Here is an 18,136-nt window from a genome sequence, read left to right as displayed (position 1 = left end):
CCACTAAGTAAGATGTTAGCTATATGGTTTGGTATATGTTCTTTATCAAGTTAAGGAAGTTTCCTTCTTTTCCTCATTTTTATGAAAGTTTTAATCATGAATGAGAATTTAATTTTATATCAAATGCTTTTTCTCCATTCATGATATGACTATGTGGTTCTTTTTTTTCTGTAGTTTGTTACTATGGTATATTAATTGATTAATTTTAAAATATTAATCCAGCCTTGCATCCCTAGAATAATTGGTCATGTTGTACAAACCTTTGTATATATTGCTAGGTGCTATTTTGTTACAATTCTTTGTATATATTGCTAAGTTTATATTTTGTTAACAATTTTCTAGCATATCCAGGAAAGATATTATTCTACACTTTTCTCTTTTTGTACTTTCTTCATTGAATTTTGGTGTCAGGGTAATACTGGCTGTTTTCTACAATAAATTGTATGGGGTTGGGTTTTGAGGGTAACTCTAATAGCGGTTGATTGGTGGTAGTTCTAACTATTACCTATATACATATATACCTTATCAAAGATTACTGGAGTTGACATTTAACCACATTTAGTGAAACCTATAACTCTTTCCTGCCTTTGTGTTTCTTCATCCTCCACCCTTCATAATATGATTGTCTTAAATATGAACTGGGTATATATTGAGACATATAATGTTATAATTTTTGTTTCTACCATTAAATATAATTTAGAAAACTCTTGAGTTTTCTAAACTCATATTTGCTCCTATTTTTGCTCTTTTTTTATTTGAGAAAAGGTGGCCGCAATGCTCTATCTTCCCACTGAGATTCTTTAGAAAATCTTTCACTGATGTTTGTGACTGCTTAGCCAACACACTTCTGGTGATCCCTGCCTTTTCTAGGCTTCTGTTCTAAGGTGAACTTCTGTTCCAGGTCGCCTGAACTGGTGGTCCACCGTGTGCACGAGCTGTAAACGGCTTCTTCCTTTGGCCACGACAGGGGATGGGAACTGCCTTTTACATGCCGCCTCACTGGGTAAGCTCTGCAGCACAGACAGAGTGGCAGGGCTCCAGGCCTTCTCAATGCATGGTTAAAGCACAGACATATGCTAAGTAGAGACAACCATGTCACTATCATCTGGAAGAGTTCCCATGAGATGGAGTCAATAATCCTGGCCCTTCTGGTCAAGTAACTCACTGGGTTGATGGACAGATGAAACACATGTTAGAAAAGACCTGTCATAATAAAAGAGGCCTTGAGTAAGAACTTCAGGTACGAGAATTAGAGACCCTGGCCTAAAATAATCCAAGAGGATTTCCTAGAAGAGTCAAGATCTTTACTGAAACTTGAAGAACCAAAAAGAGTAGAAAAGAGGACATTCCATGCAGGGAGACCAGAGAAATAAAGTACAAAGGCAGGAATAAAAAGGGTATTTAGAGGCAGAACAAAAGGTGGGGTTCTAGCAGGAGGATTGGGAGGCAGTACATGAGGTTGGGTAATGGTGGGACCACCATATTGACAGCAATCTATAATGAATCTGAACTGATAAGAAGTAGGCATAGGTATTGCTTAGGGGAATTACCATGGTCAGAATATACAGCAGACATATCAGCAAGCTTCCCCAATAGGAAACAAATATTTGCAGATACATGGGTATGGGTGGCAATATTGGCAATATTGGGATAATTGAGAGTCATAGTGGACTTTCTCGAAGTTCAATCATTCTCTTGAAGGCCTGCTTACATGCACAAGGCCAAATTCATTTTAAAAAGCAAGTCTGAATTTGTACCGGTGGCCTCACTATCAGGCCAGTTATTCCTCTTCAGTCCTGGAGAACATAATCTCTGTCCAGGCAATGGGGCTCTCGAACAAGAATGTGGTCTTTGGTGGGCAAACCCACCTTCCCAGGGGAATGTGGCCTTAACAGGTACTGTGACCCAGAGCAATGGCTAGGCCCCAGACCCATCTAGACTTCAGTAAGAGGTGGATGAAGATCAGATTGTACAGGGTTTTAAGGGAAATGCATCAGGGTCTGAGAAGAACGTAGGAAGGCCCAGAGGAGTATAGCAACTGAGAGTAAGGGGAACATTTCATGGACTTGATGATGGTGAAGGACAAAGGCATCCACCTGCCTCCTCCCTTTCCATGAAAACTATTATATCTGATTTGTTTTGTTTGGTTGGCATTGAAATGCATTCTAAAAATCAATAACCCCACCACTCATTGTTGACCTCTTTTAATATTTTAGTATCTTGTCTTCTCATCTTTTATCTATTCTTAAAGTAAAATTATAATCTCACTAGTTTACAGCTTGGAATTTGTTATTTTCCATTTATATTTTTTTAAATATGCCTTTTGCTTTAACATAAATTAATCATCATATAATAATTGTACATATTTATGAGGTATAGTAATCTTAAATTTTTTGGAGAATTTTCCATGCTATTCTGCAAAAAATGTGATTTAGTATTTGGGCCATATTTCATTACAATATTTAATACTAACTATTCTACTTTTATTGAATGCATTTTACTTTGTTTCTATAAAACCTGGAGAAAGAATATGAGAAGAAATCTCTCATCTATGTCAAACAGAGGCCTTGTTGCAAAGTCTTAGGCATGGAAATGGCTTTATCCTTCAGATACTGCAGTATACAGAGTCACTATCCCCATCAGCACCATAGGTGGGAAGGCCACATGCCACTGTGGAATCTTCTGATGGCACTTACCCCATGAGCACAATGGGACTGCTAGGCCTGCCTGGGAAGAGCAGTCTTCCCCTGGGCCTTGCTCCATCTATGGGAGGACTAATCCATGACTGACCAGAGTTGCAAGGCTCTCCTCTGAGAATCCCCCACAATACAATGATCTCAGACCTAAAAGGCAGCTGGCCCTTTTTCCCAGTATGAGTTAAGCATTCCAAATCTCAAAATCCAAATTGTCCCCAAATCTGGGAATTTTTTTTTGAATGAAGATGACACAAGTGGAAAATTCCACACTATGAAACATTGTTCCATGTTCAAAAATATTAAAAGTATTATATAAATCACCTTCAGGTATGTGTATAAAGAATATATGGAACATATTTTAAAATCTGAACAAATCCAAAATCTAAAACATTTCTGATCCCAAGAATTTCAGATAAGGGATATTCAACCTTTACTTTGTTTTCATTTCTGTGCTTGCATAGCTAAACTCCACAGAACCAGGACTGCCAAAAGGCTATGTGACATCCACCAGCTATGCCTGTTGAACAGTTGAGGGGGCCTAATGTTACACTGGGATTATTGGGCACACATAGAGATGACAGTGATCCTGCAGTCAGGCCTGGAGGCAACCTTGAATGGGACAAGGAGACCCTCTGTGTGAGAAAGACTGCACTAAGATCCATGGGAGCTGAGAATGCTCAGAGCCCCAGAAGACAGCTGAAACAGTCAGAGATTGAGTAAGGAGCAATGAAGGCCATGTCCTCTGTCCTGTAGAGAAAGATAAAAGCCTGCCTACTAGAAAGCCCACAGCAGTCTCTGATTATTGCTTATCCAAGGATCAAAGCCAGCCTGAGCCTTTACAAACAGCAATCAGTTAAGGTCAAACTCTCCAGAGGCTCCAGCTCACTTGAAAGCCTGCCTGTTTCCTTGTTGCCATGTCCCCTTCATCCTAGCACCAGCTACCTTTCCCTCTTGCCTTTTCTCAAGGGCACCACATGGACCACTCATTTGGCAGAGGGACCATCCCTAGCCTTTCCCTCCACCTAGGGTTGGCCTCTCAGCTCCTTCCTTCACTCTTTTGAACCTTTGCTCTGATGTCTCCATCCATTCACACCATAACAAATGCACCTGCCACTCTTTTTCTTCATCTGCTTTATCATTCCTTCTTGTGTTGACATTGTACATTGTGCAGTGATTTGATGATTGCCTTACTTACTACTTTCCTACAATGTGTGCTCTGTCAGATTTTAGGATCTTCATGTGTCTTAGTCCCTGCTATACATATTCCTAGCACCTTGGATGGATGGATGGATGGATGGATGGATGGATAGAAGAATTTACCCAATTTTTCCCCTATAGCTAGGGCTGTACACCTCTTCAGTGCTTATCCCATTGGTTGGGTTTCTTGACCACATCTCAACTGCCCAGAGCATGTACTCAGAGATGGCTGGCATATCTTTATAGCTCCTCAGCACCCACTACAGGTGAGAGACCTTCTCCTGGGGAGGCAGGTGCCCTTTCCTGGCTCAGATGCATGCAGTGGCATCCACTGACAGTCTTCTTATGAAGTTGAGATGCCCTTGAACATCAAATCTGGAAGAACCTTGGAGAAGCCAGAATGATATTGGTCATCCCAGCATGGGGCCCTCGGTGAGGACATAACATCAACTTGTCTTCAAAGGCAGTCCCTCACCCAAACACAAGACCTAGACAGTGAACACTGGGTCTCTTAAAGCAAACCTGCAGGATTGGGGGTGGATAGCCAAAGAGAGTCAGTAGTCACTTTTCACTCACTATTGTTTCACTAAGAAATATTTGCACTACTTCCTTCACCCATTTGAGCTTAGGGAAGCATTGGAAAAGGAGAGGAACTCTGAATGATGACAACTAAACAGCTAACTGACATGTTACCTTTGTCTGTGCAGACACAGGAGGCCATCCTGGTAGGTAGGAGAATTTGAGTTTCTTCTAGATTTCACCTTCCTTATGTCCTTTCTCTCTTCTTTGCTCCTTATGGTCTCCTGGCTGCAGGAATGTGGGGGTTTCATGATCGGGACCTGGTTTTACGAAAAGCTCTCTACACCATGATGAGGACGGGTGCTGAGCGGGAAGCCCTGAAGCGGAGGTGGAGGTGGCAACAGACACAGCAGAACAAGGAGGTTGGTATCTGCGGACCTGGTTGGAGTCCAGGATCCATGCCAGATGCAGCCTTGAGCCATACTGGAGTCCAGAGTGTGGCCCCAGGTCCAAGTCCATCTTGTAAGGCCAGGTATAGACAGCTTCTGGGATTAATGAGATTCCCCCACTCAACCTCATGGCAGAGGAGCCTCATTACAACAGCACAGCCTTGTGGATGCAGCAATATGCTCATGGCTTGCCAATTAGGAAAGCCACCACCTTCACTCTCAAGTGTCCCAACATTGATGATGAATTATGTGGTCACCTACTAGCAGGTACAGACTATAGATTTCCAGTCCCTGTGTGTGAGCTCAATCCAGAGAGATTACCAAGTGTCCCTTACCACGGGGAACATTAGCACTTTGCTCTTTTAGAAGAATCTGCCTTCTTTCTGATTAAAGTTGGCCTACTGACCCTTCAAAAAACTGAATGGTCAGCCCCTAGCCAAGCATATGTGTAGGCTAATGTTTCCTCATTCCCATCCCTAGGAATGACCCTTGCTAGTGGTAGACTCTTATTAGCTCTAAAATTAGAGACTATGGCTTCTGAAAATATATAGTCCAAACAAAAGGTGACCATTAGAGGACATTAATAGTTGTTCAGCTGGGTGACTCAGTGTGGCTTTGACCAAGCCCATTGATCAGGTGTGGCTGCAAGTGTGGGGAGCGGAGGTGAGGGCATTGCTGCTATGGCCTTCCCAACTCCTGAACCGGCTTCCATTTGTGCTAGTCAGGGCTGGTGTACACAGAGGAGGAGTGGGAGCGAGAGTGGACGGAGCTGCTGAAGCTGGCCTCCAGCGAGCCACGTACACATTTCAGTAAGAATGGTGGCACAGGTGGAGGGTAAGTGCTGTCCTTTCTATTCTCTGAGGGTTGTCTTGAACTCCCAGCCACCTAGGGCTTCACACAGCATGGGAGTTGTAAAGACACAGTGTGGTCCCCAAAAGCTGTGGAAGAAAGAAAGGTTGCAATTTTCAAATATTAGATTTTGAATGAGGCTGCACGGGAGGTTGTAGGGGACAGCTGGATCCTGCCGGATACTGGGAGGTGTACCAACCTCCATACGTATTTTGCAAGCAGAGACTCAAGCTGACATAAGCTTCTCAGTCCCATTTCCTCAAGCCTCATTATGCAGAGCAGGCGCTGTCAGGGAGGGGACTGAGGGCATAAGCAGCCCCTGCAGGAATCAGGCTCTGAGCGCCCTAGCTGCTGGGTCTGGGTTTTACTTCCTAACTAAATGTCTATGTGATCTTTGGTTTCAAGTCGCACAGAAAGCCAAAGTGTCATTTAATTTACCTAGCATTTCTCAGCTCGGCTCTGTGGATATATGTTCCTAGCAAAAGGCTTCACATGTTCAATGTGCATTTAGGAGTAGCACGTTCCTGAAGGCTCCGCTCAAATGTTCCAGTGTGGGGATGAAGAGCTGGCCTGAAAAACAGGGTAGACGTAATGTTTCAAAGGGTGTGTGTTGTGGTTCATGCTGTTTTGAACCTGATGGCAAGTGTTGCCCCCAGGAAAGGTCTCAGAAAAACAACGGAAAGTGTAAGCATTGACACTAAAGAGACCTGCAAAAGGATCAGAGAGTATGTGTAGCTCATGGCCAGCCTCAGACTCACAGGCGTAGAAAAAGCTATCTGGGTCCTCACACACCCACCACAGTGGAGCCTGGTGCCTCCTGGACCCACCCCTCATTTGAGTCTCCCAGCTATCAAACAGATTCCAGTGGGGCCCACAACAGCAGCAGAAGCAGCTTAGACTGCGTTCCAAGATTAGATACTTTAGATACGGAACTCCACAAACACAGTTTCTACAGAATTGTTTGTCACTTTTTTTAATGATGTGACATGTCAGTATCAACAATCCATCTTATAGAGGGACGAACATGTTTGAATGTTTGGTTGACAGGCATCCTGAAGACTTAGTTCCAAAGCACATAATTCTTTTATTCTTCACATCTCCCAGGTCCCATCCTGAAGGGTTTCAGGCATTCCTCAGCATCTCTTTCACTGTCCTGCATCTGCCACAGGGTAGTTATCTGATAAATTCCGGAGAATTGGATTTAGTCCAAATATTTCTACCAGAATACAGGAGTGGTTGGGAAAAATAGCAGCAATAATAACAATAATAATAAGTATATTAGTCTGTTTTCCATTGCTATAACAAAATACCTGAAGCTGGGTACTTAGGAAGAAACGTGATTTTATTTAGCTCATAATTTTGGAGGCTGAAAGTCCAAAGAGTTTAGCAATGGCTCTGGTGAGGGACTCCCTGACTATTTGATCATAGTGGATGATGCCATGGTGGGAGTACATACACAAAGGAGAAACCACGTGACAAGAGAGGAAGCCAGAGCTCAGGAAGGAGCCAGACTTGCTCTTTTTATAACAGCCCTCTAGAGAGAACTAACTCAAGGTCCCATGAGAACTGCCTTGATTCCTTCTGAAGGTAACTCCTTCAACGACCTAACAACCTCCCATGAGCCCCCTCCCCTTAAAAAAGGTTCTACCATCTTCCATAGTTGCCACATTGAGAACCAAGCTTCTTACACATGAACCCTTGGAGGACACACTCAAGTGATCTGTAAACCATAGCAATGAGTAGCTGTCACCACATGTATGTGCCTCCTGAGACCCCCATTCAGGAGGGGTTTGCCCATAGCCCCATGGCTGGTCCAACCCATCCAACTTCTAAGCCACAGCCTCAGTTTCTGCTGCCTGCTTTCTGGAACTTAGAGGATTGTGATGGGAATGGAGGTAGAAGGAGTACTGGAATTGAGCTCCACCCTGAGAATGAGTGGGGTGTGGGGCCACTTAGGCCAGGTGACTGCTCCCCTGCCTTCAGGAAGGCTGTTTTGGTGTTGCTGAGACCTGCTCTGATCCTGTTAGTCAAGCAGGAGTTGTCATACGCTTCCACGGGCCTCCCCCTCCTCTTAGGACTCCTGAAGATTTTGTTGGACCACTGGCACCCCCTTCACCAGTTCAGTTTCTATTGTAATGATTAAAATGTTCCTGGTCAGGAGCAATGAATGACAGATGAAGGATGTTGTTTTTCCCAGGATAGTTCCTGGTCTTTTGAGTCTCCCACTCCACCGTTACAGGGACCAGCAGGTTTGGGAAACAGCAAGACTGAAGCCACTGCTAGTGCCTTCTTCCATCAGGTGGAATAAGGACAAGGAGAGAGACAGTACCAGCCAGCGCAGCCACTAGGGCCGCAGGAACCCTCCTGCCTCTGTCCATCTTCCCAGACCAGGGCAAGGAGACACTGTCCAGCATGTACCTATGCCCTTGTGGCTAGTTCCACCTGGTTTTTCAGTGGCTCCTAAGGCTCAAATCCATCCCCCAACCGCATGGCCTTCTCATGCAGGGCTCAGGTTGTCAGGCCCAATGTCTGCAGCCTACATTGGATAGTGACCCAGACCCACAGCAGTTAGTAAGTCCCAGCAGCTACGCAGAGCCAGGGCCATCCACAGTGGTGCCCTGGCACTATTGAGACACACCTCTTAAATCACCACTCTCATTAGACAATCTCACTTTTTGTCCTTTACACTTCTGTACTTTTTTTTCTTTTGACAATGAATGTGAATCACTTCCATAACCTAAAATTACCAATACAAGTACCTGTTCATAAAACATTAAGTGGTAGGGTCTGAGTACTCAATCACAACCTAACAAAAGGATTTAGGTGCCTTTATGAATCTCTAAGATGACCCAGGCATTGTCCATGTTTGTACGAAAATGTCCCCATGCCTGGAATTCACAGTTCTGGTTACACCTCACAGGAAAGAATGAAGAATCTGTAGAAAATTCATAGAGGAGAAACCAGCAATCAAGGGTGGGATGTGTATGTTCTTGTTTAAAGAATGAAACTCTAGGCTCTATTGAGGGACAGAGATAGAAAGTATGGTTGCTATTGAGGGTCTGAAGGAAGTGGGTGAGACCCAGGAGCATGGGCTGGCAGCAGAGACCATGGCTCCATACCCCTCCCATCAACCCTGTCCTGCAAACCTGGGCACCCCTTTCATAGACTAGAAAACTGAGCCTCAGTGGGATGAAATGACCTTTCCAAGATCACAAAAATGATAATTGGAGGAGCCAAGAAGTAGGAATTTGGTCTATTGTTAAGTGTCCTTTTTGGAGTGCCCCACAACCCAACAAAATCTCTTAAATACAAGACAGTTTATAAAAACTTAGATGATGGATCATCCTGAAAACAAAGCTACCCCTCGGGGGTGGGGCAACAGGAGCAAGGACACAATCACTCCAGTCCCCACATCTGAATGCTCAAGTTGGAATCCTGAGCCAGTGATGTAGGGCTACTTCTAGGGTGTCAGTAATAGGTTTACTTTCCAGTAGAGAAAGAAAAATACCCCAAAAAAAAAAATTAGAACACTATGGGGCATACTACAAGTGCTTCTAAGTTTTTGGTGCACCTAGATAGAGTTGGAATCTTCGCATTCCCGTAAAGCCATACTTCAAGTCCAGGTGTTCTGCTCCCAGGTGTCTTTTTCTCTGTAGCTCAGAAATCTTTATCTCTATGAGTCCCAAAAAACTGGAGTCTTGCTCCTCTCTGACATTGAGTTCTGAATGATGAAATAATGCCACCTTCTTTTCTGGTCCAGTCTTCCACGATGATTATGCTCAAGCTCTCTAAAGTTTGGTGTCCTCTTTTGTAGTCTCATTAAAAACATGGAAGCTCCAGAATATCTTTCTGATTCAAGATTTTGGAAGTCATAACTCTAGAAAACATGAATTTTAGGTGCTTCTGTTTTTATTCTATTTACTTGCATGTCAAGAACAGGATGGTGCCAGGTGCAGTAGCACCTATGATCTAGCAGCTTGGGAGGCAGAGACAGGAGGATTGCAAGTTCAAAGCCAACCTCAGCAAAAAAGGAGGCATGAAGCAACTCAGTGAAACCCTGTCTCTAAATAAAATACAAATTAGGGTTGGGGATGTGGCTCAGTGGTTTGATGCTGACACCCCCCACCCCTCCAAGAAAAGAAAGTTCTTGTGTAGTAAGTGATCCATGGGATAAGAAAACAAGGGACATGTTTGCAAGTCATTCAGAGGTTGATTTTACAAGCGATACATTTATTTAATGTATATATTCAAACTCTTCAATAACATGGATTTAATCTGTGATGCGCATCTTGGGGGCTGGGGCAGACTTCACCTCTGCATTGTTTCTTTCAGGTTCCACTTGTTGATTTGATTCTTGTCCAGAGAGATGTTCCCTGAAGTACACACAGCCCCGTTCTGAGCACCAGCTCTTTTGAGATTTCATTATATTTTATTTTGTCTGCTCATTCCGACTGCAGCATCCTCATGGTGCAGTCCAACCAAACTCTTTTGATTCTCTTTCAAACCCTAGCTCAATGCTAGGGACATAGTCCTGTATGTACATAAAAGAGTTAGAACCAGGGCCAGGAGGCATGGAGCTGACCACTCTCCTCAAGCCACACACACCATCACTCAGATCCAATACATGAGGAGACAGGAAGCAAAGCTTAGCCCCCACTGATGGGTGCTCATCCATTTCCCTGCACAGACTTTGTCTGGGAGTCAGAGTAGGGAGGGCTGGCTCTCTTAGGGGGCCAGGATTCCCCAGAGATTGGAAAAGGTTTAGTGTGGTTGGATGGGAATTAGAACAGTACCACATACTGCGCTCCAATTGCATGTCAGGTAGGTGTTTGAAGCTGTTATTTATATTTATACTTATTATCATTGCCAAGAACTGATAAGGAAGCGTAGATTCAAAATATTAAGTTATATATTAGTCAGTATTCTCCAGAGAAATATAAAAAATACATAATACATTTATCCTATTGTAGGGGTGTGTGTGTGTGTGTGTGTGTGTGTGTGTGTGTGTGTAAGACCCTTTCTGTCACCTTCAGGGTCACTGAGCAGTTTCTCTTTTGCTGGGATGGCACCTGTGCTCAACAGCTGCCGCCCATGTCCAGCCACAAGCCTGCATGCTAGGCATGGCCCAACTCCATGCCCTAGCCCTGTTATAGCACTGGGATGGGCAGGGAGTGGGTGGATGAGCAGATGAATGGATGAGTGGACAGTTGGTGAATGTATAGATAGATGGATAAATGAGTGGACAGATGCCTGTGACATGAGGTCTAGTTAACCTGAAGGCCTTTAGAGTGCCTTTCATAGCTCCAACACATATTAAATGTTCAATGAACATTTGCTGTTTTTTGAAACACAATGACCTACTTCAAATTTTGCATGAGAAGAATGCCATGCTGGTACAGAGGTGCCTAGTACTTAGCCCTTTTGCTGTTGTTACAGTGGGGTCCCTCTGCATAGCCTTTCAGATGCCAGAGTGTTCCATCATGGAACGGCCTTCCTTCTTTCAGCTCAATATCTGACTCATGAACAGCTCATCTCTTTTCAATGGTGACCTTTCCATTCATTGAATTAGGGAAGGAACAGTACTCCACATTTCTAATCAGAGAATTTTTTTCCCTGAGTGTGCCGGTTGTTACTCCATGTTCTCTCCTCTTTGTGCTGCTTGTTGTCTTGTTCACCCATCCACTTGCCTGGTACTTACTCAATGAGTACTTACGGTGTGACAGAGATGAACAAGCAACCTACTGAAGTACTTGACCCTGAACACCTGCATATTGGCTCTAATGTGTAGATGGGCAAGGATAATCACCTGAAGTGTTGAAAATGCACACCCAGGAGCATTGTGCTTAGACTTGGCGCATACACACACACACACACACACACACACACACATATATGTATTATAAATGTGTATGTAAGTATGTGTATATATATATGTGTGTATATATTATGTGTGTATATTTATAGTACATACACATATAAAAATTTTGTTCATGTTCCCCTGTATCTGCAGGGAGTTAGTTCCAGAACCCCCAAGGATACCAAAACCACAGATTCTCAAGTTCTTTAGATAAAATGATGAAATATTTGCATAGAACTCATGAATATAATCCCATAAACATATAATACATAATATAATGTGAATGCTATGTAAGTAGTTGTTATACTGTGTAGTTAATGATAAGAAAATAAGTGCATACAATTGTTTTGTATTATTTTTGATCTGCAGTGGGTTGAATATGCAGATGCAAAACCCACAGACACAGAGGACTTATGATATGTATTTTTTAAATCAATACATATTTAAAACTTGCCTTTTCCTCTTTCCATCACTTCCTAAGATATTCTGCCTTTAAGCCATTAAGTGGGGCAAAACAGGGTGGGTATCTGCAGAGAATGTGAGATGGGAGAATCAAAATATGATCATGGTCAGACCTAAAGAGGGTGAAGAGGACTACTTCAGGTGGGAGAAAGGAGATTCCAGCATAGATGGGAGATTGCTCACAAATCAGGAGACTGATCAAATGAATGCAAAATAATAATAATATTAATAGAAATAAGGCTTCACACATTTGGAGAAGAAAGTTACAAGTAGAATGAACTTTGCGGTATTGGGCTAGAATTGGAGGTATCACTGAACTCATGTTTCCTGTAAACATTGAAGTAGATCATAGAGAGAAAGAGACATGAAACTAAAGATGCAAATTACATGTGTATGTATGAACTTCAACCACCTATGCCAAGGATCAAGAAACTGCTCCAAAACTTGATAGGAGGATACTCTAAGGATGTAAAACTACTGAAATAAGTCACAATGACAAAATCAAAGAATATTTGAGTGTTAAAATACCATAAATGTATTATAAACCATTGAATAAAAGAGATAACCAGAAATCCATAGTGTTGTTAGTAAGTGTATAAAGGTTGAGTGAGGTATGGAGTATTTGCATATATTCACAGTTCTCCCCCACACAATGCTTGCTAATTCCATAGAGGAAATAAGCTGCTCTGCAGGAGTGAGCCCTGGCAGATGAAGAGTGACCAAGTCACCATCTCCCACAGTGGGAAAACCTGCCTGCCATTCCACACCACCTGATAAGAAACCACAAGGACTCAGTGTGACCCAATTTATTAATGAGGAAACGGAGAAACCCAAATTAAGCTCATTCTGTGAAAGGCCTGACCTATAATCTTCAAGGTCATGCAAGTGTCAAGGTCATATAAGTCAAGGAAATCCTAAGAAACATTCCAAGCTGAAAGAATCTAATGTTAAGGCATCACAGCTAAGAGCAGCTCAGGATCCTAAGCCAGAGCCTTTGTTCTAAAGGGCATTATTGGGACAACTGGCACACCACCATGAATGGGGTCTGGTGACTTGATGTATCCTTGTTAATTTCAGACTTTGTGTTCTGGTTGTGTAGAAGAACATCCTACTCATAGAAGTACACACTAAATTTCTCCAGAGTAATTGGGCATCAGGTTAGAGATTTATTTCCAAATAGCCAAGGTAGGGGACTGCTTCCAAACATTTTGAACTATTAAAATAAGGTAAATTTCTTTTTAGGAAAAGAAAAAAAATATATAGGCATTATTATATAAATATTTTTATAATTTGTAAAATTATAAAAATATTTATATTATATAATTGTAATTTATATTTTATAATATAAATAATTTTATAATTTTCCTAGATGTTTTAGTTAACTTTTTCACTGCTATGACTAAACAGACCTGACAAGAAAAATTAGAACAGAAAAAGGTTATTTTGGGGCTCCTGGTTTCAGAGCTCTCAGTCCATACACAGTTCCATTCCTTGGGGCAAATTATCCTGGCAGAAAAGTGTGCTGGAGGAAGGTAGCTCAGGAAGCAGAGAAAGAGGTCTTTTCAACAAGGACAAAGTACATACCCCAAAGGCACAACCCCAGGGACCCAGTTACCTCCAGTTAATCCCTATCTGGGGATTAGCTTAAACCTCCTATAACCCAATCATTTCATCTAAACTTTCTTGCATTGTCTCACAAATGAGCTTTTGAGGGACGCCTAACATCAAAACCATAATACCAGAAATCACAGCATTTGTTCCGGGAATAATTGAATCAGTTGGCTGAGAGAGATGAACATGGAGCTATTTGTTCAGGCCTGTGCCAACCCGTGCAATATCTGCACGGGACTTGTTCCAGCTTCACTGCCCAAGTCCAGGGATGCTGAAGTCCCTTCCATAAAATGGCCTAATACTTACATATAGCCTAGCATGTCCTTCCATGTACTTTAAATCCTCCCTAGATTACTAGTAATACCTAAAACAAGATATGCCTACGCATCACTCCATTCATGTGATATAGTATAGTGCTTGGAGCACAGCAAATTCAACTTTTTCCTTTAGAAAATTTCTGGAATATTTTATTTGTTCACTTATTTTTTTATTGGGAATTGAATTCAGAGGCACTTTACCACTGAACTATGTTCCCAGTCCTTTTTATTTTGTTTTTGTTTTTACTTTGAGATAGGGTCTCACTAAGTTGCTTAGAGCCTCACTAAATTGCTGAGGCTGGATCTTCCTGCCTCCGCCTTCACAGTCACTGGGATTACAGATGTGTGTTTTCACACCTGGCTGGAATTTTTTTAGATATATTTTCAAACCTTGTATGTAGAACCCGCTGATGCAAATAGTGACTATATTCTCAAATAAGCTTGCATTTGCTGGCTATGGCCCCACCCATCTAGTCTTCAGAGATCTCCCTCGCTTGCTTTGGGGCATCCCCAGGGTGCTCAGTAGCAAACCCCAGAATTTCCATGTGGTCTTGGCTGGACACTGCCACCTGGCTGGCACTGTGGGTATAGCTGATACTCTCATCACATTGTAAGCTCTCCTTTCTATGTGCTCTTCCCTTTGAAGGTGGCCCTGTTATTGGGGGACATCAAGGCTCCAGTCTTCTGCCCAAACATCTGAGAGTTTGAGTGAAAGCATTTCTTGTCACCCACCCTTTCCTTAAGCCTCAGGCAGGAGCGAGGGGCATGAGCTAAGGAAGGTTCCCCTGGTAGACAGGTTGCACATTCACAATGACTCCCTCCCTCCCACTCTCAAGGTTGAAATGCAGGCAGCCTTCTCCCTGACCTCTTCCATCAGAGTTTTGCTTAGAAGGTTTTTCAGATGTTGGCAGCAATTAACCCCAATAATTTGGAGTCTTATGTTCCCTGGGCGTTCCTGGAGACTCTGAGGCATGAGGCTTCAGCCTAAGCTTCTGTATGTAGAAATGAACAGAAGAGGAGGCTCCATCTTCCAGCCTACACTGCATCCTTGTTAAGCATCCCAGAGAACAAGCTGCCCAGTTGCCACAGGCTCTGGTGGGCTACCTGTACCTGCAGAGAGACCAGCAACCCTCACCTGCAGATTCTGGCCAGCAGCCCTCACCTGCAGATTCTCTCTGACTTGTCCCCTGAGACGACACAACCCAGGGTGGGAGTGGGAAGCTGGGACTTGTGCATCTGCCCTTGGTGGATGGGCATGGAAGGTATCCTTAGATGGCACCGCTGGCCAGGACTCTGAAGATAGGATCCAGAGAGGGGATGGTCAGTCCCTACAGAGTCCCTTCCATTTTCTCCTTCCTCCATTCCAATCTAGTCTAATGACAAGCTTACTTTATTTTGTTCCCTAGTGTGGACAACTCTGAGGACCCTGTGTACGAGAGCCTGGAGGAGTTCCACGTTTTTGTCTTAGCCCATATACTAAGAAGACCAATTGTCGTCGTGGCAGACACAATGCTGAGAGACTCAGGTGGAGAGGGTGAGTGCCTCAAGGAGATGTATTTCATCATGGCCCAGAAAGCTTCAACGTCCCCCTAGAAGAACAGACAGCCACCTTCTTCTGTTCATTATGTTCTTTCTGGGAGTTTTTAGGCTCCCAGAAGGCCACCAAGCCTCCCTCTGCCCAGACAAAGATCACATTATTCCCTGTAGTTCTTCTTCCTCCCTGGAGGCAGCAGATGGCAGCAGGCACTGCTCTTGCCCATCTTCTTGCAAGTCGACATCAGGTAGCCTTGAGAAATCTGGCTGTTGGACTTCTAGGAGCCCGCATCATATGTCCAGAGCACAGCAGACAGCCTACTCTCTCCAAAAGCCCCAGGCCTTGTCTCCCTGGGTGCTCGGCCACTTAAGTCCCCTCCTGCCCCTATGCAGAGTACACAACTATCAAAGAGAAAAGAAAGGAAGATAGGAAGTGTGAAGTCACCACAGTCCCTACTTTACTGATAGGAAACTGAAGGCCAGAAGGAGTGTTGCACCATATGTCCTCCCTCAAACCTACAGCCTCCCAGAGTTGCTAGAGTCATGGCAGTTATTCCCTCTCTGAAGAGGCGGGAAGGAGGAAGAGCCAGATGGTGGGATGCGTGACACCCTTAGGTCCTCCATGTACCTGCCTCACCTCTCAACCCCTCCTATAGTCAATTTTCACTCTCTTCACTCCCATAACCATTATGAGCCTATTTCCAACTAGGCAATTCCAGACAGCGAGTAGCCCAGCAGCATGATCCTCAAGCCCCACTTAAATTTAAATCTGCACCTTAGCAATCTTCCAGGGAATCTACAAATTAGGCTGTGGTTCTTCATGATAAATCACTGAGAAAGTCCAATCTGGCCATGAATGTTACATGGGCTGGAGACCAGTAGAACACAGGGTCCTGCCTCTTACCACAACCTTCTCTGTGAGGCCCAGGGACCCAAGGCCTGCTGAGGGCTGCAGCTTTCAAGAGCAGTGATAGTACTCACTTGAAGCCCTGCCATGCAAGCCCAGCTCCCAATGCCCACAGACCCACTTCCATCCATTCTTCCTGCAGCCTCTTGCAGGTGGATCCTCACCCCTTGCAGGATTCTCCCTTGCACTGATCAATATAGATAGAGCAAGGGTAGGGAAGGAACCCAAGAAGTCAACAAAGACAGCACTGAAGGTGACTCTTCCTGCATTCTGCTCAGAGGAATGCCATGCATGCCTGACTGGGGCCAAATGCAAGTCTTTACAATCAAAATATTGATGCTGTTTTAGGGAAGATATTTCCAGAAGTGAGTCTGTTTCAGCAAAGATTTGGGGTTTCACTTCTCTCTTTTTTTATGATTAAGGAAACACAAGATTGTGTCTCATCACCCAAGGATTGGACCCTGTTTCTTATTTCCTGGCTGACTTTCAGCCTAGTGTTAGAGCTCTCTGGTTCCTTCCTTCTGACTCAACAGAAGAGGCTCTCAAAATAAAGAACAAACACACTCTAAAGATGTGAAGCTATTGTTTTATATGTAAACATTTTAATGGACACTAGGAAAGGGAGAAATAATCCAGAAAACACATGGCTTTCCAAGTGGACTGAAGAGCATGTTATTCTGACCATCTTGGTTTCATCCCTGACCACCTGTGCAAGTCTTAGGGCATCCAGCCATCCAGGATGAGAACAGATCACCATAGAAACCTGACAGCCCTGGCCCTCAGTATTGTTTGTGTCACCCTTTCCTCCCCTCCTGGCTCAGAACCTCCTGCTCCTCAAGCCTCCCCCCCTGTTTTTGTCTGTAGCCTTTGCACCCATCCCATTCGGAGGAATTTACCTGCCTTTGGAGGTACCTCCCAACAGATGTCACTGCTCACCTCTGGTTCTAGCCTACGATCAAGCGCATTTCTCGGCTCTCGTGTCCATGGAACAGAGAGACCAGCAAAGAGAACAAGGTATGCCTAGCCCCTGAGAGACAGGGCACACAGGGGTCGGGGAGGGCAAAGCCATGGAAAGGGACAGCCTCAGTGGGCAGAAGAGATGCAAGAGGTGGAATGTGGACAGCTCTCTTTAGTGCACACACAGCAGGGATGGTTTCTGCATAAAACTACTGTATGTGTGTGCAAATGTTTCCACTAAAAATAACAATGTCAAGACAATGTTTCATTTAAAAAATTGAACAAAAATAATAATTCCACCAGGCTTAAATGGCCTTTCCTAGTTGTTCCTTTTTCACATGTATGCATATATATATTTTTAATTTAAATTTTATTTTAACTGATGCATAAGATCATAAAATTATTCATTTATGGGGTATCATGTGATGTTTTGATACATGTACACACTGCCTAATCTTCAAATCAGGGTAAACAAATATCTATCTCTTTAAACACTTTTTTTCTCTCTCCAGACATTTATCAGTGCTTTATGTCGAAAGCTTTCAAAATCTAGTTTTTTGAAAGACAGTGTCCCTATTTTAAAGGGGTTTCTAAAAATTACATCTAAGACCATTATATAGCTATAATTCATCTGAGTAATAATTTTAAAAAGAAAGTCCGTCTAAAGCAGGGATTAGAATACTATGGCCCACCACCTATTTTTATACGCAAACTTTTGTTGGAATAGACACATTCATTATCTGTGACTGCTTTTGCATTACTATAGCAGAGTTGAGAGTAGC

At 43.4% G+C, this 18,136-nt stretch overlaps 1 protein-coding gene across 2 annotated transcripts in view; it reads left to right on the top strand.

The window, feature by feature from the left end:
- The window catches only part of Otud7a (OTU deubiquitinase 7A), a 126,994-nt gene that overhangs the window by 88,945 nt on the left and 19,913 nt on the right, over window positions 1-18,136 (top strand). Inside the window, exons 4-8 of one of the 2 annotated variants that reach the window (XM_076848875.1) lie at window positions 902-1,003; window positions 4,707-4,834; window positions 5,604-5,695; window positions 15,364-15,491; window positions 17,262-17,411. In XM_076848875.1, the coding sequence (XP_076704990.1) occupies window positions 902-1,003; window positions 4,707-4,834; window positions 5,604-5,695; window positions 15,364-15,491; window positions 17,262-17,411 (600 nt within the window). Of the gene's footprint in view, window positions 1-901; window positions 1,004-4,706; window positions 4,835-5,582; window positions 5,696-15,363; window positions 15,492-17,261; window positions 17,412-18,136 lie in introns of both variants that reach the window. The other variant, XM_076848874.1, reaches the window with a different exon arrangement.

This window comes from Callospermophilus lateralis, chromosome 3 (assembly GCF_048772815.1).
Source record: "Callospermophilus lateralis isolate mCalLat2 chromosome 3, mCalLat2.hap1, whole genome shotgun sequence".
Taxonomy (NCBI): domain Eukaryota; kingdom Metazoa; phylum Chordata; class Mammalia; order Rodentia; family Sciuridae; genus Callospermophilus; species Callospermophilus lateralis.
The sequence above is the reverse complement of the archived record's forward strand: the minus strand, read 5'-3'. Positions and strand labels throughout refer to the sequence as shown.